This window comes from Thrips palmi, unplaced genomic scaffold, assembly GCF_012932325.1.
Source record: "Thrips palmi isolate BJ-2018 unplaced genomic scaffold, TpBJ-2018v1 HiC_scaffold_1, whole genome shotgun sequence".
Lineage (NCBI taxonomy): Eukaryota > Metazoa > Arthropoda > Insecta > Thysanoptera > Thripidae > Thrips > Thrips palmi.
The window spans coordinates 11,352,613-11,374,291 of NW_023144620.1; the positions used below are offsets into that span (position 1 = coordinate 11,352,613).

Genomic DNA, 21,679 nt, shown 5'->3' on the forward strand with positions numbered 1-21,679 from the left:
TGTTCTGGGTCATAGCCATCGACTTACTGCCTGAGAGACTGAGCCACGCGGCTTCCCTCACTGTGACTTCACCCTGCCCAAGTTTGCCAAGGCCGCGTCGCGTGGCTGGCATCGATCCTCAAACACTCTCGGCAAACGTAAAGACAAACGTCGGGCAATCATCGGAGCGCGTGTCTTTGCCGCCGACTGCCCAGTCGTGTTTCCGTCGCTCTGTCTCTCCCGCACCTACGGGGGCCACTGGGTGCGCGAGAGACAGAGCGACGAAAGCGACTCTCGGAATCAGTCTGGCGGTGTGCCCGACCGCATCATCGCCAAGGTGTTGACCGTGGCCTTCCCTGGCGGCGCCGCCGCCGACAGATAAGGCTTGCGGGGGTGGCTCTGCTCGCGCAGCCTCTTGAACGCCTCCGCGAACGCGTCTCGCTCATTTCCGATGCGCCAAACAGCGTGAGAGCACGGCATGAGACTGCTGCTGCTGCTGCTGGGCTTGGCGCGCGCCCTGATCGCCACCGAGGGCCTGACCGCGGCGACCAGGGCGCCACCACCGCGGACGGGTGAGTCCACCACAGCCCGTCGCCGTGCGTCCAGCAGAGCAGTGGGTGCGCGCAGTGGGCCGTGGAGGCGGTCAAAATCCCGGACGCGTTTTGAGCTCCAGAGTCGCTAAATGGGACTCGAACTAAACGTGTGACCCGACCGGTGGATAGCTCTCCGAATGAGGAATCCATTGGTGGGGTTACATGTTTGGCAACGCGTCCGCCATTATGACCAATCTCCAGCGGCCCTCTGGCCCACTGTGCGGTAGCCCCGCTGTTGCCACCGAAAGGACTCTTATCTGCATCGTGCCAGTGTGGCGCATTTGTGCGAGCGTGTGTATGTTGTGTGTGCGCACGCGTAGAAAAGGGTTCAGTACCCGGAATAGTGGCATAGTCGTTGAGATAATCTAATGCGAAAATCAAAGTGGGCTTTCACGGCCTTTTACATTGTCGCAACGAGTGAATGAATGTTGGCATGAAAAACCGACCGACCCGCGTCCCCTTGGAGCCTCGACGGCCATTTTCTCAGCCTGAGCCCCAGCTGAACCCCCAGGGGTTCATCTGGGTCCCAGGATCAGACCAAGTTTGGGTTGGGGTTCCATTTTGCTGAAACGGTACGGAGTACAGTGGGCCAGAAGACCCGGTGCCTGCGGCCAAAACTCCAGACGCGTTTTGAGCTCCAGAGACGCCAAACAGGACTCGAACCAGGTCGTGTGACCCCACCAATGGATTCCTCGTTCAGAGAGCAATCCATCGGCGGGGTCACACGTTCGGTTCGAGTCCTGTTTGGCGTCTCTGGAGCTCAAAACGCGTCCAGAGTTTTCGCCGCCTCAGTAGAGAGAAAATAGGGTTACGGGGCGCGGGTTCGCGCAGATCCACGCCCCGCAGCGACGTGCGGGTCAGCGCCCTCTACTGTCCGCAACGGTCTTCTGGCCCACTGTACGCCTCGTCCTTTACGTCTCCCTATTCTAAGCTTTGAGATGACGCTGCCCAAATCGCGACACGTTCTACCGGGCCAGCAACGGTAGGTGCCGGCGCCGCCCAGGGTCATGGTGGTTCCTGCCGCGCGCGCTTCGCGTTGATAAGCACGCCGACGGCTCCCGCCCGCCGCGGGCCGCGCAGTCGCCCGGTAGTCCCCGCGTCGCTTCGGGAAAAGTACCACACTGATAAGGCGCCTCGGACGAGTCTGGTGGGTTTTCGAGTCTCGCCGAAATTAATCGCAGTCACTGCAAATAGAAGAAAGTGCAGCCTGAACTGTACAGTGTACACGCGCGGGGGAAGTGCTCCTCAATTGCAGATAGCAACGCGTAGCAACGCCACGGTTCCAGGGAGACGGCACCCACGGCTAAGGCGATACCCCCTGCTCGTTCCGCTGCGTGCGCAAGCTCGGAGTATCTCCAGGGCGTGGGTGCGGGGTAGCGACGCCCCGCGCATCTCCTCTCCTCCCTCGCGAAAACACGTTCTGCCAGCAGACTGACTTCCAAGCGGGTTGGTTCGGTCTCTCCTACACCCTTACGGAACGCCCCATGAGTGAGTGAGTGAGTGAGTGACAGCGAGAGCGAGAGAGAGAGAGAGAGAGAGAGAGAGAGAGAGAGAGAGAGAGAGAGAGAGAGAGAGAGAGAGAAGGGGGGGGAGACCTGGCAGCCCAATCTCGGAGGCATAGACCTACACGCTTGAAATCTCAATAAAGTGTTTTGAGCCGAGCATATATAGGGTACAAACAAACTATTTAGCTTGGGTCACGAAATTACGAGGTATTGTTACGTATGATCTGAATACTTCGCTTTGACTGACCACTTTTCTTTGTAAGGCCTTTGCCACATTTTGAGAGCGTGCCGTTGCAGGTCCCCTGCTGGAGAATGCCGTGACTCCAGCGGCCTGGAGCCGAGTCAAGGCCTGGCGCTTCGAGGAGAGCACCCCGAAGGACTGGCTGCCGCCCGACGAGGGCTTCCTGGAGATGCCCAAGCCCAAGAAGGCGGCGCCGAAGCCTCCGCCCAAGACGGCCGTGGCCAAGCTGGTCGGGGCACTGCAGAAAACGACGACGAGGAAGCCGCCGACGAAGCCTCCAGGGCGGTCCAGCACGCCGAGGAGGCCGACGACCACCGCGCGGCCCGTGCGGAAGGCCCGCAGCGCGCAGGTGCGCCGCATTGACAGACTGATTCCGAGAGCCGTTTTCGACGCTCTGTCTCTCTCGCACCTATTCGGCATGCCCCATGAGTGCGAGAGAGACAGAGCGACGAAAACGACTCTCGGAATCAGTCTGCGTCAGTTGTTTTGTATTCAATATTCAACGTGACTCTAGCTCAGTGGTTCTCAACCTTAGGGTCGCGACCCCAAGCGGGGTCGCGAAATTTTTTTAAGGGGTCGCGGCGATGCTGGGGTCGTGTTTTAGGCCGATTTTAAGCAGCCACTGCGTCTGATCCGAGGCGGGCATTTTGCTCCCTCAACGGGCAATCGGTCTTTGGACCTTCCTTTAGCATGCCTTTGTTACGGAGTGCAATTATCAGTCTTAGTTTGGGAGCAGTATTGTCTCAAAGTTGGCCGAAACGGTCAGCAGTGTCTTTGAAAAATCGTGTTTTGGGCCGATTTTAAGCAGCCACTGCGTCTGATCCGAGACGGGCATTTTGCTCCCTCAACGGGCAATCGGTCTTTGGACCTTCCTTTAGCATGCCTTTGTTACGGAGTGCAATTATCAGTCTTAGTTTGGGAGCAGTACTGTCTCAAAGTTGGCCGAAACGCTCAGAAATGTCTATAAAAAATCGTATTTTGGGCCGATTTTAAGCAGCCACTGCGTCTGATCCGAGGCGGGCATTTTGCTCCCTCAACGGGCAATTGGTCTTTGGACCTTCCTTTAGCATGCCTTTGTTACGGAGTGCAATTATCAGTCTTAGTTTGGGAGCAGTATTGTCTCAAAGTTGGCCGAAACGCTCAGAAATGTCTTTGAAAAATCGTGTTTTGGGCCGATTTTAAGCAGCCACTGCGTCTGATCCGAGGCGGGCATTTTGCTCCCTCAACGGGCAATCGGTCTTTGGACCTTCCTTTAGCATGCCTTTGTTACGGAGTGCAATTATCAGTCTTAGTTTGGGAGCAGTATTGTCTCAAAGCTGGCCGAAACGCTCAGAAATGTCTATGAAAAATCGTATTTTGGGCCGATTTTAAGCAGCCACTGCGTCTGATCCGAGGCGGGCATTTTGCTCCCTCAACGGGCAGTTGGTCTTTAGACCTTCCTTTAGCATGCCTTTGTTACGGAGTGCGATTGTCAGTCTTAGTTTGGGAGCAGTATTGTTTTAAAGTCGATCAAAACGGTCGCAAGTGTCTTTGAAAAATCGTTGTGACTATTTTGGTCAACTTTGAGACAATACTGCTCCCAAACTAAGACTGATAATCGCACTCCGTAACAAAGGCATGCTAAAGGAAGGTCCAAAGACCAATTGCCCGTTGAGGGAGCAAAATGCCCGCCTCGGATCAGACGCAGTGGCTGCTTAAAATCGGCCCAAAATACGATTTTTTATAGACATTTCTGAGCGTTTCGGCCAACTTTGAGACAGTACTGCTCCCAAACTAAGACTGATAATTGCACTCCGTAACAAAGGCATGCTAAAGGAAGGTCCAAAGACCGATTGCCCGTTGAGGGAGCAAAATGCCCGTCTCGGATCAGACGCAGTGGCTGCTTAAAATCGGCCCAAAACACGATTTTTCAAAGACATTTCTGAGCGTTTTGGCCAACTTTGAGACAATACTGCTCCCAAACTAAGACTGATAATTGCACTCCGCAACAAAGGCATGCTAAAGGAAGGTCCAAAGACCAGTTGCCCGTTGAGAGAGCAAAATGCCCGCCTCGGATCAGACGCCGTGGCATGTTAAAGGAGGGGTCCCGTGGGGTCGCGAAATTTTTCCTGGGGGTCGCGGAAATTTTTGGCTTCAAATTTGGGGTCGCGAGCCGAGAAAGGTTGAGAACCGCTGCTCTAGCTTCAGCCAGGAATGCACGGAAGAATTTTGTGCGGGTATCAACTTAGGCTGCACTTAGGCTGCATTCGATAGCTGCAATCAACAATATGGTGCCCAAAGCAAAAAGCTGGTGCTGGTAATAAGTTTACTTAAATGTGTTTTGTTTTCCACCAGGAGGACGAGGAGCCCGCCAGGTTCGGCCGGCGTCTGATGTCGCTGCCGGACGAGCTCCAGGCCCAGGTACGCATCAGGTAGGACCAGCTGCGCAAACTTCCTTGTCAAAATTATTTGATTTGCATGAAAATAAATCGACACCTCGTCGGAACAAGCGGCTATCTCCAAAGGGAGTGCAGACAAACGGCTATCTGTGAAGGAGCTGCAGACAAACGGCTATCTTTTTGACCCCCTGCAAACAAACGGCTAACTGACTTTTCGGGAGAGGTTAGGGTTGGCCGGGTTCCTTGAGTTTTTCTCAGGTTAGACGCACGTGACAGACTCATGTTGTGTGTCAATCTGCTCTGACAAACTTTTGACATCTGTTGGATAAGGTCAAATTTGACAGGCTCAATTGATTGTAAATATATAAGTATCCAAACTCGGGAAGTGGAGAAAACAGTTAGCCGTTTGTCTGCAGGGGGTCAAAAAGATAGCCGTTTGTCTGCAGCACTTTCACAGATAGCCGTTTGTCTGCACTCCCTTTGGAGATAGCCGATTGTTCCGAGGAGGTGTCGAAATTGGACTTTTTTTTGCGGCTTACTTCTTTTGCCAAATTGTCAACCTGCGCAGAGTGGACCAGAACGCCGCTGGGAGCGGTCGAAATCCCGGACCAGTTTTGAGCTCCACGCCAAATGGGACTCGAACCGAACGTGTGACCCCACCAATGGATAGTTCTTCGAACGAAGAATCCGTTGGTAGGATCACTCTTTCGGTTCAAGTCTTATTTAGCGACTCTAGAGCTCAAAACGCGTCTAGAGTTTTGGCCGCCGGCACCGGTCTTCTGTACAGAGAGCGCCTCGCTGGGTAGGCAACCCATCGCTCACCCGCGCATCGAGTTGCCTACCCTGAGATTCACAGGCGTTACAATCGGCGTGTTCTCTGCCCCGGCAGGCCGTAGTCCGGCGCAAACGGAAGGCGGACGTCTTCTCGGCGAGCCTCTCCTCCATGGAGGGCGTCTTCCCGGGCGGCGCCCAGGACGCCGCCGTCAAGGAAGTCATGATGCTGCGACGCCGGCGGAATGTGTCCGGACGGCGCGAGCGGAGGAACAATCAAGACCAGCACAACAACCACCAGGACAACCACAACGGCCACCAGGACCGCCACAACAACCACCAGGACAACCACAACGGCCACCAGGACCGCCACAACAACCACCAGGACCAACACAACAACCACCAGGACCGCCACAACAACCACCAGGACCAACACAACAACCACCAGGACCAACACAACAACCAGGACCGCCACAACAACCACCAGGACCAACACAACAACCACCAGGACCAACACAACAACCACCAGGACCAACACAACGACCACCAGGACCGCCAGAACGGCCACCAGGACCATCGCAACGACCGCACCCACCCCCAGAACCACCACCACAATCATCACAACGACCACCATCATCACCATGACGACCACCACGCCCACGCCCCTGATTACACCGACATCATCGGTGACCTCCACGACGGCGGCGGCAGCGGGGACGGCAGTGGTGGCGGCCAGCCGGAAGAGGAGGAGGACGAGGACGCGCCTCACCGGCAGGACCCCGGCGGCAGGGCGCAGCTGCCGCAGTGGCCCGACGAAGGCCGCGATCGGCCCCGGGACGGCGACAGGCTCCCCGACGTGGGGCCGGGATGGGCTCCCGGGGAGCGCGGCCCAGGACGCGGGCCTGCAGGACCCCCAGGACCTCCTGGACCTCCAGGACCTCCGGACTCGTACCTGGGGGACGGGGACGGCTTCTGGGGAAACGAGGACGCCTTCATGGGGGACAACAACGCGTTCCACGGCGGAGGGGGTGGTAACCCTAGAGGGAGGGATTCCTACCCAGGCGATGGGGGTGGCAACCCTAGAGGGAGGGATTCCTACCCAGGCCGTGGGGGTGGCAACCCTAGAGGGAGGGATTCCTACCCAGGCGATGGGGGTGGCAACCCTAGAGGGAGGGATTCCTACCCGGGAGGGAGGGATTCCTACCTTGGCGGCGGATCGTGGCCGTAGCGTGTCGGGATGAAAAACGCTCGAAATACACGAAAACCTTTGCCTGAACGATTCCACCCTCCATTGCCCCTCGCAACAGGCAACCCAACTGCCTCCGTCGGCGAAAGTGTGGCCGGCCCCTCGCCTCTCCACAGGGGTCTGCACAGTGCAGCGGACCGCGACCCAGTGCGGACGAGACGAAGAGCAGCCACTGTTAGAAAAACTTTTACATATTTTTGTTATGTTTTTAAGTAACTTTTTTAACGAAATAAAAATGCTTTTGTAGTTTGCTTTTACAGTTCAGTTTTACGCATCAATAATTGTGGGAAATGAAAAGACGGCGATTAATTAGGTTCAAACGGTTCAAAAATTTTGCGAAGGGCATAAAACTGCAGGCTGACGGTTCCCGCCGCGCCACGCCGCGCCCCCTTGTCTTGGACAAGGCTCTTGTCCTTTCCGAGTGCCTCCGGGCCGCCGCCCGGCCAACGCCCAAAGCCGTCTCGGGTCCCCGTGGGGCCACCGAGCCGCGGGGCCGCGGGGGCCTCCTCGGAGGCAAGTAAAGAAGTAGCCTCGCGCGGGGCCGCGGGGCCCTCAGCGTGGCCGCGCCCGACCGGACCGCCCAGACCGAGCAGGCGGGCAGCAACGGGCGCGCAGGTATTTTCAGTCACCCCGAACACACATCATCAGAGAAAGCCAAGCCGCGCGCATTCCCGTCGCCAGGGTGAGCCAGTGCAACGCGCACGCACTCACACACACGCGCGCGCGCGCGCGCACACACACACACACACACACACACACAATTTCTTTATCAACAATTATGAAAAATGAGAAGCCGTCGATTTTTCAATAGTGTATCAGACACACACACACCTCTCTTCACACACATGTACACAGACAGTCAGACGCACTCACACACAGACACACACACACACAGACACACACACACACAGGGTGAAGGCGAGGAGCTATATTTTGGCCTAAAAGCGATCCGTATCGACGGCGGCAAGGTGCCGTCTCCTTACATTTTCTTGTCGCCTCTCCTCGGAAACAAAAACGTCCGTCCGTCTGGAGTGACGCAACCTAGAGTGACGGGCGTAACGCCGTGTAGTGCACCGCGTCCAGGACGGCTGCGGCTCGTCCGCCCCGCCCCGCCCCGCCCCGCCCCGCCCCGCCCCGCCCCGCCCCGCCACGCCTTTCTCGCGGAATGCACAGGCCACATCAATCAATGGAGGCGGGAAGGAGAGCGTGGCGGCGAGGAGGCGGCCATCGCGCCTTTATGACTACAAAATGACAATTTTCCACCGCCTCCGTCGCTCCAGTGTCGCTCCAGCGTCGCTCCAGCGTCGCTCCAGGCTCAATCCGCCGCTGGAGAAGCGCTCGCACCGCGCTGGAGTGGCACTCCAGGCACCTGCCGCCCATCAATGGAGAGACAGACAGACGGACGGACGGACAGGCTCACAGACAGAGAGAGAGAGACAGACGAAGAGGAACAGAGACGCCGCTTTCCCGCTGCAGCGCGCTACCGCTCCCAAGGACAGTCCGTCAAACAAATCGCGATTGTTATTATCGTCGTTGTCATTGTGATTGAAGTCGCCGTACCCAGACTGATTCCGAGAGTCGTTTTCGTCTCTCTCTCTCTCTCTCTCTCTCTCTCTCTCTCTCTCTCTCTCTCTCTCTCTCTCTCTCTCTCTCTCTCTCTCTCTCTCTCTCTCTCTCTCTCTTGGTCCATTGGTGTGGTCACACGCTCGGTTCGAGTCCCCCATTCAACGACTCTGGAGCTCAGAACGCGTCCGGGATTTCGACCGCCCGCTGTGTAGTGGCGGCCGCCCGGCCGCCTGCGAGGTGGGCAACCCGGCGGCACGCTAGCGCTGCGGCACGGCCTAAGCTGCAGGCGATTGCGATTGCGATTAATGACTGGACCACAAATGATCATCTGCCTTTCAGCAGCGACGCCGCCACGCTGCAGACCTCGCCGCCGTACCGCCACCGCCTTGGACGTCGCCGCGACGCAGTGCGCTGCCGGCCCGGGTTGGAACCTGCTGTCCGATGGGAAAGCTAATCCGAACATCCGGACATCGGCGGGGCGGGGTGGGGCGGGTTGGATCAGCTGGCCCTGCCTATGCGACAAGCAGCACTCTTTGCACCACCGCGACGGCGGCCACGGCAGCGGCCCGCACGCGATGAGCGAGCCCCGGGACAGTTCCGCCGCCCGGCAAGGCAAGGCAAGGCGGGCAAGGAAGGGGTGGGTCGCGAAAGGCGAAGCGCATCCGGGTGGCGGTGACGGTGGCGACGCCACGAAGTGACGCACGACGGCAAGGGACGTTGTTGTGGCTATCGACTTGGTTCGATGGGCTGAATTCGATGGCTGCAATCGAAAATCTCGGTACATCTACAACCAAAAGGCGGCAGGCGCGGTTTAAGGAGGTCCCGACAGGTGTGCGATTGTGTATATTTCTTTCGTAGCTCTGTTCCTGCTCGCACCCGTACGGGACGGCCCGTGAGTGCGAGGGGAGACAGAGCGGCGAAAACGACTCTCGGAATCAGCCTGCTGTGGACGTGCCGTGGCCGTGCCCTGTCGCGGCCGTTCGCCACGCCACTTTGTGAAATGGCCATAGGCTGCCGGACGTCGCGCGCAGGCTCGGCCACGCCGCCACGCCGCCACGCCGCCACGCTATTGGCGCGCCGATCCGCCGAACCGTTCCCACCGGGCCGTGGCGAGTCTGCAGCCAGAGAGTCGTTTTCGTCGCTCTGTCTCCCTCGCACCCATGCGGCGTGCCCTACGGGGGCGAGAGAGACAGAGCGACGAAAACGACTCTCAGTGTGCCGGCGAGTCGCGCGCCTCGCCGGTCCCGCTGCGCCGCCGCGTTCCGATCGAACCGCCGCGGTAATGATTGCGTCGCAGGAAGTGATAGGGGCGGCGCGGCGTGCGAATAGCGCGCCCTGCGAATAGCGACGCCGTGCCAAGTCGCTCCGTCTCTCTCGCACCTCCACGGCACGCCCCGCGAGTGCGAGAGAGACGGCGACAGGGACGCTCGGCGCCGTTATACACGCGACGGCGCGGACGCGGCCTCGGACGCGCCGGTGAAAAGAGGGAAAACAGTGGAGGGGGCGAAAATGAGCGGTAGTTGGTGGGATAACTTTACGCCGCGGCGTGTAAAGCTTGTTAGCCGATAGCCGCTGCCACGCCGCCGATCGCCAAGTATCTGATCCCCTTGTTAATTGTTTGGGATCGTGTTCCTCGGGGCGGCAAGGGGGAGGGGAGGGGGGAGGGGGAGGGGGATCTGCAGGCGGAGAGGGCAGCACTTTGACAAAATAACGTTTATCCTCGTCTCCGGCTCGTGGTGTGTGTGTGTGTGTGTGTGTGTGTGTGTGTGTGTGTGTGTGTGTGTGTGTGTGTGTGTGTGTCAGTACGAGCATTACGAACAGTTATCTCTTATATGCGCTTTCTCGTTGTGCTCAAATCCCGTGTGTGCGCAGTGCGCATAGTGCAGCGAAAATGTCGCTTGCTTTGCAGCGACGAGCCTCACTCAGGACGCGAGAGAGCCGTCTTTCGTGGCTCGATCGCCGGGGCGCAGGCGCGGCAGGGCGCGGCAGGGCGCGGCAGGGCGCGGCAGGGCGCGGCAGGGCGCGGCAGGGCGCGGCAGGGCGCGGCAGGGCGCGGCAGGGCGCGGCAGGGCGCGGCAGGGCGCGGCAGGGCGCGGCAGGGCGCGGCGCAGGGCGCGGCAGGGCGCGGCGGGGCGCGGCAGGGCGCGGCAGGGCGCGGCGGGGCGCGGCAGGGCGCGGCAGGGCGCGGCAGGGCGCGGCAGGGCGGGGCGGCCCCAGGGCGCGGCAGGGCGCGGCAGGGCGCGGCAGGGCGCGGCAGGGCGCGGCAGGGCGCGGCAGGGCGCGGCAGGGCGCGGCAGGGCGCGGCAGGGCGCGGCAGGGCGCGGCAGGGCGCGGCAGGGCGCGGCAGGGCGCGGCAGGGCGTGGCAGGGCCTGCGCGGGGAAGCGCCGGAGAAATGGTTGGCACGAGCCACACGTACCCAAACACGACTCGCCAGTTCTACCGAAAAAACGGGGGAAAAAGTTTTCGGAGGAACGGGTCGGGTCGGGTCGGCGAAGAGGATCTTCGCGGTGGTGGTGGCGGCGGCCGGCCGGGGGCAGTCAGGCCATAATACGACTAATAAGCCATCAGTCAGATTGAGAGACGAAGAGGAGGAAACCGATCAGGATTGACGTATCGCAGCGAAAAAAAAATGCCAAGAAAAAAACAAGCGGCGAGAAAAAGTGGTTACGTTGGGTCCTCTGGGTGGTGTGCCAACATTCGCTAACAAGGGAAAACGATGTCGCGCATGGAACTTATGGATGATAAAATTTGATGAAGATGGTGTGGGCCTTCTGAAGCAAGTCTCAGCAGACATGAGGAAATTCTCCGCAGCCTTCTCGCAGACGACGGCATCCAAGGACACCTGTATGTGTTTCCCCGTCGCGTATACAAAGTGTGCACAAGTTTCTCTCGGTCGCCAGACACATACTTTCATTTCAGGGGTGATAAGACCACTCTTGTGCAATGCCTAGAACCGCTTAGCGCGCTTAGCAGGGGTTTAGCATTCGCACCTACTCGCGCGGCACCGTGCCGAGTCGAGCCGAGCCGGCAGCCCCGCCGGCAGATAATTTTGCCGATCGGGTGTCCATGACATTACACGAAACGCTGCGCCAGGCTGGGCTGCGCCTTGGCTGCGCCTTGGCTGCGCCTTGGCTGCGCCCGTCGCCGACGCGCCTCGCATTCACATTCAGATTCACATTCACGGCGCAAGGCAGCGCACTACTGCCCCGCGGCCACAGCCCATGCAAAACGAATCTGAATATTTCTCTAGAAAAAACTTTGGAACTATCAGCTTGGCAATCGCTCAGGCCAGCCCATGACCTGCGTCTCGAAAGCCGAAGGAGGAGAGGCAGAGGGGAGGGAGAGCACTGGCAAAACTAGCCAGCGGTTAAAAAAAATCTTTTTCGGTGCAGATTTTGGAGCCTCTATGATCGTGCGTGGATGCGTGATGTGACGAGCGATAGTCGGACTACGAGGAAAATAATTTATGCGTGGTCTGTTTGATAGTGGATCCACTGATTTATTTAAAATAGAAAGACTCACTACTGTATCCAACAATGGGATCCGCTATCATGTAGTTTAGTACACTGCAAGAAAAAGTGTCAATACTAGTAGTACGTACAACTAAAGCACAACGAAAACTGTGAAAAGAAGTACAACAAGGATGCTAAAAAGTACCATAGTTGTGTCTTTGTTGTACTTTGCAAGTACAATTCATCCCTGTTGACAAAAATTGCCAGGTTTCGTTGTGGCATTTATTGTACTAGTGTTCTTCTATCAGTGTGAATTCCTTCGTACTGAGGTAGGTTGGGGACACCTTAAGCACCGCTCCCTTTGTAGAGGAGTGCCGGGTCAGCAACAGTATAACTCCTCTGAAGAATAGCCCCATTGGACGCTTTAAGTCGCTTTAAGTTTTAACCAGTGAGGAGTGTCGGGGATGGTTGTGTTGCAGCACTGCGCGTTTGGAAAAGAAATCGCTCATTCTAAGGACCTTCAGCGCCGTTTTGAAAGGGAAAGGGGAAAAAAGAGGTGGGGGTAGATGTCGGCCGCACGGCCCGGCGGCATCCAAGTCGGAACTTGGTCTTCGCTCCTCCGTTTTTCTGGCCGTTGTCACGCCGTCCGAGTGTGACACCGCGCCGCTTCTTCTGGCGGACCGATTCCGAGAGTCGTCTTCGTCGCTCCGTCTCTCTCGCACTCGCGGGGCGTCCCGTGCCGGTGTGAGGGAGACAGAGCGACGAAAACGACTCGCGGCATCGGTCTCCTGGCGGCCGTTAAACGAGAGAAACGAGAAGTGCGAAACGAAATAAGCGCACGGCACCACTGCGACTGCGGCGCGCTGTTCTGCTCCATTTCATTGGCTTTTGCTTTTACTCATCCTCTGCAGCGGGGCGAGAAGGTGGCGGAAAACGAGGCGACACTTCTTCTGAGTGAGAAACGTTTGATTGCCGCAATGAAGGCGCGGCGGCAGCGCGGTGCACAGTGGGCAAGAAGACCGGCAATCAGAACTCCAGACGCGTTTTGAGCTCCAGAGTCGCTAAATGGGACGAACCGAGCGTATGACCCCACCAATAGAGCAATCCATTGGTAAGGTCACACGGTCGGTTCTAGTCCCATTTAGCGACTCTGCACTGCAGCTCAAAACGCGTCCGGGATTTTGACCGCCTCCGCCGATCTTCTGGCCCACTCGCAACCGCCAAAGGGCTTCGCGCTTCGGGTTCAACTACCGGCGGTGGCGTCGGCAACGCGTGGGATCAGCGGGCGTAACATTTTCTAAAACAAAAACGCTTCGTGTGTGTGTGTTGAGTGTGTGTGTGTGTGTGTGTGTGTGTGTGTGCGTGCGTGTGTGTGTTCCGGAGCTATCAAAAAGTTTTGAGCGCCGGGCCACTTCCCTAGCTTTACGGTGCAGGGACCGGACCGCGGACTCGCGGCGACTCGGCCGGGGAGGCTTCGATGAAATTCGAGATTGGAGCGAATCCGTCGTTGATTGGGACCTGCCAGCCCAGACGGCGCGTCGCTCCCGTCTCTCTCGCACTCACGGGGCGTCCCGTAGGGGTGCGAGAGAGACAGAGCGACGGCGCTGAGTTCGGAACCGCGCCGAGCAGACGCAGCCGTCCCCATTAAGGCCGGCCAATCCAATCATCTATCGCAGCGATGCAGCAAAGGCACGCCAAAGGCAGCCCGACGGACGGACGGGACGGACCGGGACGGTCGGCTCGAGGGAAAAGCCAATCGCACCGTAAAGATAAGCCGCGCATTAATGTCTCCATCAGCCAATGAGAGGCGAGTTAATATTTGACGCGCAGCGGCCCTCTGCAGGGCCTGTTAGCCCACACGCTCGGACACACACACACACACACACACACACACACACACACACACACACACACACACAAACAAACGCACGCGTGCGCACACACGCTGCGCTTCCACCGACTTTTCTTTTCGACGGCCAGTGGAGTGTGTCCAGTTAGGGGCGACTGGACGCCAGCCCCCTCCGCCCCCCTCCGCCCCCCCCCCTCTCTCTCTCTCTCTCTTCTTTCCTGCTTCTCGACCGAATCCTCCCAACGAAAGTAAAACCCACAAAAGCCCGGCTGCTATGCTTCCAGGACCACGGCCAGGGCGGCACCTCGACCGCCGGGGGGTCCGCGGGGAGGCACGGCGAAGGGGGCCGGCGGACTCGGCGCCTCGGTGCGCTATTGAGAGTAAAAGTGATGCCCGCCTGCCTGCCGCGGGCTGACGATTCCGAACCGCGCCTGCCTCTTTCTCTCTCTCTCTCTCTCTCTCTCTCTCTCTCTCTCTCTCTCTCTCTCTCGCACTCGACGGGGTGCGAGAGAGACAGAGCGACGAAAGCCTCCCCGTTCGGAAAGGGGCGACTTCCGCGCGCACACTGGAGCAGTCGACTGATTCTCAGAGTCGGCGCAGACGGCGCAGATTGGTCCCGGCCGTGACCGTGGCCGCCGACGACGCCGGTCGATGGCGGCGGCCCGGCCGTCATGGAGGCGGCGAAAGTGTCCGGGAGCCGCGAGAGGAAGCGGCGATGCCCGGGGAACAGAACAGAGTGGTGCATGGGAATTCGGTGTCGCACCGCGGCACCGCCACTACACTGGCGGCGCGAGGCGCGGCGCAAGCGGGGCACGCCGACATCCTGGCGCTGGCGTGCCGTCGCCGTCCTGGCCATTGTGTCCCCGCCGCCCCAGTCGGCCGGCCCCGAACAGTGCCTCGTCTCTCTCGCGGCCCCGCGGGACGAGTGCGAGAGAGACAGGGCGAGGGACTCATCCCGCAGGGACGCCTCGGCGGCGTCGAGTGCGGCGAGGGCGGCGAGGCGACGCACGGCCGTGTCAACCCTACGCGCCGCCGCGCACGCCGCCCCACTATAAAGCACGGACTTGCACGCGCGCCGGGACTCCTACGCGACACGTGGAAGTGCGCGGGCGTGTACCGCCAGCAGAGTGCAGTGCAGTGGCAGAGACGCCCGTTTAGGACCATCTCCAGGACTCGAGCGACCCGCGCCACGCCAGCGGCCTCAGCCCGGCACCCAGCATGGTGAGTGTGGCGAGCCTGCTGCTACACTGCGACGGACGCGAGAAATGACGGAAATTTCGTTGCGCTTTCCAATGTACGCACGCATTTATTGATTTTACACTCCTTGTTGGCTAGTCAGCACGATTAAAAGCAAGCATTTTGGCTGTCTCTTTAAGCATAGGTAAAAGCATGATACAAGAAGTAAAGGGTAAACTGGAACAAAAAAGTGTTTGATTCGGGCTTGTTCCTTTGCGGTCGTCTGATGACGTCAGAACAAAGCCAATTTTGACTCCCTGCCCGTTTCACGCCCAGTTTTCCTTAATAATTAGGAAGCGAGAGAAGCTCCTCTCCTTTGGAAGTGCCCGACAGGATATCCGGACCAACTTTTTCTTCGACTCCTACCTGTACTACGGTGTACGCCGGAAAGGAAAAGTGTCCGAAATCGAGAGTGTGACGTCACGACGACGACAAAACGCACGGCCCCGATTGCGCCTTCCGCCCTGCCCCACAGTGGGCCAGAAGACAGGCGAAGGAGGTCAAAATCCTGGACGCGTTTTGAGCGTTGAGTCGCTGAATGGCGCTCGAACCGAATGTGTGACCCCACCAATGGATTGCTCTCCGAACGAGGAACCCATTGGTGGGGTCACACGTTCGGTTCGAGTCCTGATAAGCGATCTGGAGCTCAAAACGCGTCTAGAATTTTGGCCGCCTCCATCGGTCTTCTGGCCCACTGTGTAGCGGAGAGCGGTCCTTGAGGCCCTTGAACTCGGCGGCTCTCCTGCGTCGAAGTTTCTTTTCGGGCCGTGCAAGTCCGTCGCTCGCACTTCCCACCTCCCAATTTCCTCCAGGCCTAATTACCTTCGGCGTCACCGCTCCGTCTCTCTCGCACCCCCAGCGGAAACGGAACGCCCCAGCACGAGTGCGAGAGGGACGGACAGTGAGACGAAAGCGCGCTGTTCGGAAATCGGCCCGGTATAGTAGTGGTAGTGCAGGGGGACTGCCTACGTACTTGTCCAGCCTCCACTGCAGGGACCTCTCCAGCCTCCCGTGTAAAACTCGATAGCGCCAATTAGTCGTATTTTCGTCTCCTGCGGGAGACGAAAGATAGGCGGCTTGGAGGCGCAAGGAAGGCGAATTGGAGACGACAAAGAGGCGAAATGGCGACGGGAAGAAGACGAGACGCTCGTCTCCGCCTCGTCGTCGGCACGACGCCGTTCTGTCAGCGATTCGTCGCCGTTTCCTCTCTTAAATACGTCTTTCAGCGACGACATGGAGACGAAAGGGAGACGAAAACAAAATGGATGCTGAGAAAAATGAACCACGGAGTAAGCCGGTGGTGGGCGTCGAACCACGCAACTGTGGGTTAGAGAGCGAGGGCGGAACCGTTCGGCCAGAACTATTCCGCACGTCTCGAAGAGCGGTGCCGGAATGTCATCAATAGGAGACAATTAAACATCAATGCAGCATGACTTTCCAAGAAGTAAGTCTGGTTTCCTTTTAACGACGTACAATCCGTTGCTGACATGTACTCACTAAATACATACTTAGAGACAGTCGCATAGTCGCATATCAAGAGAAGTCAACGTCAAAGTCTACACTGTAATGGAAAGCAATGTGCGAACTCCTGAACTAACGGTGTCACTCTTCAAGACTGGCGGAATCGTTCTGGCCAAGCGGTTCCGCCCTCGCTCTCCAACCCACAGTTGCGAGGTTCGACGCCCACCACCGGCTTACACCGTGCTTCATTTTTCTCAGCATCCATTTTGTTTTCGTCTCCCTTTCGTCTCCATGTCGTCGCTGAAAGACGTATTTAAGAGAGGAAACGGCGACGAATCGCTGACAGAACGGCGTCGTGCCGACGACGAGGCGGAGACGAGCGTCTCGTCTTCTTCCCGTCGCCATTTCGCCTCTTTGTCGTCTCCAATTCGCCTTCCTTGCGCCTCCAAGCCGCCTATCTTTCGTCTCCCGCAGGAGACGAAAATACGACGAATTGGCGCTATCGAGTTTTTCACGGGCTGGAGCAACACCAACGCCGAGCTGGGGACGCGCACGCCCCGCGAAAGCCGTGTGTGTGTGTGTGTGTGTGTGTGTGTGTGTGTGTGCGTGCGTGTGTGTGTGTGTCCATTGCGCAACAATGCCGACCAAACTCCATTCATCGCGCTGGAAGTCACAGCTCGCCACGGCTCCAGTGTGGGGACCGAGAAGGGGAAGGGGCCCGTAAACTAAAGCCACTTGTGGAGTGATCCGCTGGCTTCGGCGGGGCTGGCGGTCGGTGGCAGTGTGGGGCGGCCCTGCCGCTGGAATTTAGAAAATCTTGTAATGAGCCATTCTTACTTTCCTTATCTGCGTCGCCCGGAATATTTATCTGCAGCCGGCAGACTGATTCCGAGAGTCGTTTTCGTCGCTCCGTCCCTCTCGCACTCACGGATCGTCCCCCATGGGTGCGAGGGAGCCAGAGCGATGGAAAACGACTCTCGGAATCAGTCTGCAGGGCCGCATTCCGACGTCGCATTTTGTAACACTCGGCGGAGCGCTGCCGGTCGAGCCTCATTTGGAAAAGCATCGTCGCCGGTCACCGCGGCGGAGGCGGCGGCGACGGCGGCACGGCGGCCAGGGAATTCCATTCTCAGCCGCGACGACGGCGACGACTTGCTTCAGCGGGTTCAAACGCGAGAATTTTCCGTATTTTACGTGCTGTCGTCTCGAGAGCGGCCACGTCGAGAGTCACGTCACTGTGGACGAGCAAGCGGAGCAAGTCGCCACGTAACGTCGTAACGCGAGTGGCGCACAATGCATCCTGGAGCCGTGGCTTGCCGTCGCTTGCCGTGGCTGGAGGGCCACGCCGCCAGGGTCCTGTCTCCAAGCGCCGCGCGTCACGCTCAAGGCGTCACGCTCCTATCGCGACAGGCTGCTTCTCTCTCTCTCTCTCTCTCTCTCTCTCTCTCTCTCTCTCTCTCTCTCTCTCTCTCTCTCTCTCTCTCTCTCTCTCTCTCTCTCTCTCTCACACACACACCTCTACGGGTCTCGCCTTGAGAGAGAGAGAGAGAGAGAGAGAGAGAGAGAGAGAGAGAGAGAGAGAGAGAGAGAGAGAGAGAGCAACAAGAAGAAGCACTGTTCGGAATCAGCCCGCTGTGCCGGGTTGGGCCGGGCCGGGGGCGGCGGGCCGGCGGTGACAGCCTCTCCGCGTGGCTCTGCGCCGCTCTGCGTCCGCGTCGCGTCGCGTCGTGACGACACATTTCAGGCTTGTCGACGCGCAAGACCCCGCGCGATACAACGCGAGGCGTGGTCACCGCAGCGCGGCGCGCGGTGCGCGGTGCCGCCACCGGGAGCAGGAACTAGGTCTGCATCCTGGGGCGACACGTAACAGAAACAGGAGACAGCCCCGCGTACTTGTTAGTCGACCACGCACTTCCCGGGTTAGCAAATAATGGCTGAAGCGGCAGCAAAACGCGGAAACACGTTTCCGAAAATGGTAGAAAGTCGGTGTTGTTGTTTCGGCAGACGACGCGCCGGCACTCGCTGCCCCTGGCGGCCGCCGCGCTGTGCGTCCTCGCCGCCTCGCTGGCGCAGGCCGACCCCGGCGACGCCAAGGTGCGGCCCATCCTGCCCGGCTCCATCGCCACCCTGCACGCGGCCACGCGCGGCGCCGCCACCAGGGACAACCAGACCATGACGGCCGTCATCGACGCCCGGCGCGCCATGCTGGCCGCCGCCAACGAGTCCCGGTCGGCGCGACCCACCCGCGACGACGCCGAGGACGCCGTCGGCCAGGGGGACGGCGACGGCGAGGCGGATGAGCAGCAGCCCACGGCCCCGGCCAGCGCGGCCACGGGGAGCGGCGCCGAGGACGACCAGGGTGACGAGCACCGACCGCAGAACCACAGGTAGGTCGTCAAAGGCACAAGGATGTCCAGCTCGGAGGCTTGAAGTGGCTGTCGACTAACACGGACACGTTGTCTTCGCGCAGGGTTGTCGACCCCACCGCTGGGGGCGCCACTGGCCACGGCGACGGCCGCTTCGCCCCGAGCACGGAGCTGGGCCCCATCCAGGACCAGTACGGGTAGGTGCACCAGCAACCCGAGCAGTTAGCGGGGTATTTTGACTTGGTTTTAAACGCCCTTCTGTTCTGTGTCTCAGCTACGACAGCCCCACGAGGCACATCCACATCCACCAGCACCACCTCGGGGGCGGCGCGGGGGGCAGCGGGGGGACGGCGCCCTCGGGGGCCGCGGGCACGCGCCGCCCCAACTCCGCCCCCGCGCACTCCCCCGGGCTGTCGCACTACCGCGCCTCCTCCCTGGGCGGCGCCACGGCGGCGTCCTCGGGGCCGTCCGCGCCCAGCGCGCCCGGCCACCACCACCACGCGCTGCTCTCCTACAAGCCCGTCAAGTTCGAGAGCGAGGAGCAGCAGTTGCACCAGCAGCAGTACAGCGTCCACGAGGACCAGGATCACCACCACTACCACAACCAGCAAGCCGTGCACTCGGTCAGTCTTCGAGTCCCTCGGTTACTACTTCGCCGTCGACGAGTTGCTCTTGTCTGACCGGAGAGTTTCCCTCGCAGGCCATCGCCGCCTCGCACCCCGTGAGCCAGGGCGGCGCCGGCGAGGCGACGGGCGAGCTGGCGGTGGGCATCGGGCTGGGGGCGGGGCTGGCGGAGGGCCTGGGGGCGGGCGGCCTCGGGGGCGGCGTGCAGGGCGGCGGCGAGGCCGGCCTGTCGTACCCGCTGCTCGGCTCGGCGCCCTACGACCCGCCCAAGGCGCTGCTGCCGCACGCCGTGGAGCCGCTCAGCTTCAAGCCCAAGGAGGTGAAGAAGGGCAAGTCCGCCAAGTGAGTACCTGCATTATTTCCACCGCAGCGCGCCGCGCGGCACCGCGCCGACCGAAAGTCACTTTCCCCTTCTTGCTCGTCTTGCTCGTCTTGCTGCAGCTTGTGGAGGGCCGCGCTCAAGGTGGTGGCTGGCCTGGCGCCGCTGGCGCTGCTCGTGGCCGCCATCTCACCCAACGTGCTCATCATCGACCCCAGGCTGTGAGTAGCGCGGCGCGGCCAGCAGACTCATTCCGTCGCTCTGTCTCCCTCACGCCAAGACGGGACGCCCAGTGAGTGCGAGAGAGACAGAGCGACGAGAACGACTCTCGGAATCAGTCTGCCGCCACGCGGACCACTCTTTCATCTCGTTTACCTCCACCGCAAACTGTGCCTTACCGGCTGCGGTCCGGCCGCTCTGCTGCTCTGCTTCCAGGGGCACGCGGCAGCGCTCCACGGAGGGGCAGCTAGCCGTGCGGTGCGAGCAGCGCGCCGTGTGCGAGGTGGCCCGCGCCTCCGGCCCCGAGGCCCTCAACGCCCTGCTCATGAGGTGAGTGCTCAAGTCGCAATGGCACGGCACGGCTTGGCGCCGAGCAGGCAGGCAGCCCGCCCCACACGCGTGCGTGGAACAGAGTGGGATTGCCTACCTCGCAGGCGCTCTCGCAACCACACTGGATGGATGGGGGGGATGCCAGCACGGTTTGGGGGCAGTTTTGCCTGGCAAACGAGGAGGCAAAATTTCCCCTGTAGCACCCGAGCACCAATGTTGGAGGGATTGCCAAGCAACTACTCAAAAGCAAAGCCTAGACTTTGCCTCGTATCACTAGTTAAACTAAGGCATAGCATTGGATTATTCCTCAAGTGTACTGGTTGCCCTCCTTGATACATGTAGCTGCCTGAACACCTGGATCGTTTCTCTCTAAATGCATAGGAGAATTCCCTCAATAGACATGAAGAAGAGTGAAAGGACTTCAATCATGAACTCTTTCCCACCCACCCGCAAACTGGTTGCCTTTGACCCGCCCACTTTTCAAGACGCCAAAATTAGTTCAATTTTAGGGGTGTCTTCTTTGTCTAGTTTCAGATTCCCTAGATCAACTCCCAGGCGCTCACGCCAAATGAAAGCTTAATTTATTGGTTACGTTCTCAGAATTTGTGGTCAAATGCCAAGTGCTGTCGTAATAGGAGTGACAGGCGCCGCCTGCCTGCATTGGCGACGTCTTGAAAAAGTAAGGATCGTTTGTAGCGATTAATTTTTGCTTCCATGTCCCCAGCGTCCCTCGGTCCAGGGCCCAGGCCATCGAGCTCTCCGCCATCATCAAGGCCGTGGAGACGGACTCGTGCAGACAGTTCGTGTGTGACCAGTACGACGCGCGCGCCAACCTCACCGAGAGCCTCTCGGCCGCGGCGTCGGCGAGGGCCACGCTGGTGACACCGGGCCCGCCCGCCGTGGCCACCACGCCCATGGTGGGCGCCAGGGAGGACGGCGCGGTGGTCGCGGAGGCCAAGGCGGGGGCGGCGCACCCCCTGCGGAGGAACAAGGACCGCAAGAGGAAGAAGGTTGTCAAGGACTCCGCGACGGAGCAGCCGCTGCCCTCGTGAAGACGGCCCTCCACGCGCAGGGCCTTCTTGATCTCCAAATGATGTTCCTCAAACCGCGGCCGCACCGAGCCCGGTAGACTGAGTCCGAGTCACACGCTTCCAGGGGGTGGCCTAGTCGACTGAATTACAACTAGATCCTAGCTTAAGGAAATAAAAACGAAAATCGTGTCCAAGCCGCAGGTGTCCTTCTGGTCGGTCCGGAGTGGCTTGAGACGCCGCCGCCGCGTCGCGCGCTCGTGACACGTAGGACTCACACACGCACGCCGGATATTTAGAAAGCGACCAAGACAACGACGACGAAAAAATATAGTGTCCCAGGCAGAGCCCTCCGTGACGGGGATCGACTTGAAAGCTGCATCAATTCTTTGGCTTTCTTCTTCCGGCCGCGTGGGCCTACACTGTCCCTGTAGACTGATTCCGAGAGTCGTTTTCGTCGCTCTGTCTCTCTCGCATTCATGCGGTGTCCCATTTAGGTGCGAGAGAGACGGGGC

General features: G+C 59.6%; 1 protein-coding gene across 1 annotated transcript; it reads left to right on the forward strand.

Annotated features, from left to right (window-relative positions):
* The first annotated feature begins 382 nt into the window (after window positions 1-382).
* LOC117644070 (uncharacterized protein DDB_G0290685-like) lies at window positions 383-6,970 on the forward strand. Its single transcript, XM_034383259.1, has 5 exons — window positions 383-551; window positions 2,375-2,667; window positions 4,653-4,718; window positions 5,586-5,768; window positions 5,895-6,970. Exons 1-5 carry the CDS (start codon window positions 458-460, stop codon window positions 6,693-6,695), a joined length of 1,437 nt encoding a protein of 478 aa, XP_034239150.1. The 5' UTR covers window positions 383-457; the 3' UTR covers window positions 6,696-6,970.
* The last annotated feature ends 14,709 nt before the right edge of the window (window positions 6,971-21,679 follow it).

Excerpts from the sequence above, each read along its gene's own strand:
- LOC117644070 (XM_034383259.1), top strand. The coding sequence starts at position 458 with ATGAGACTGCTGCTGCTGCTGCTGGGCTTGGCGCGCGCCCTGATCGCC. Across the intron at positions 552-2,374 it reads GGCGCCACCACCGCGGACGG|GTCCCCTGCTGGAGAATGCC; the intron begins GTGAGTCCACCA and ends GTGCCGTTGCAG. Across the intron at positions 4,719-5,585 it reads CGGACGAGCTCCAGGCCCAG|GCCGTAGTCCGGCGCAAACG; the intron begins GTACGCATCAGG and ends CTGCCCCGGCAG.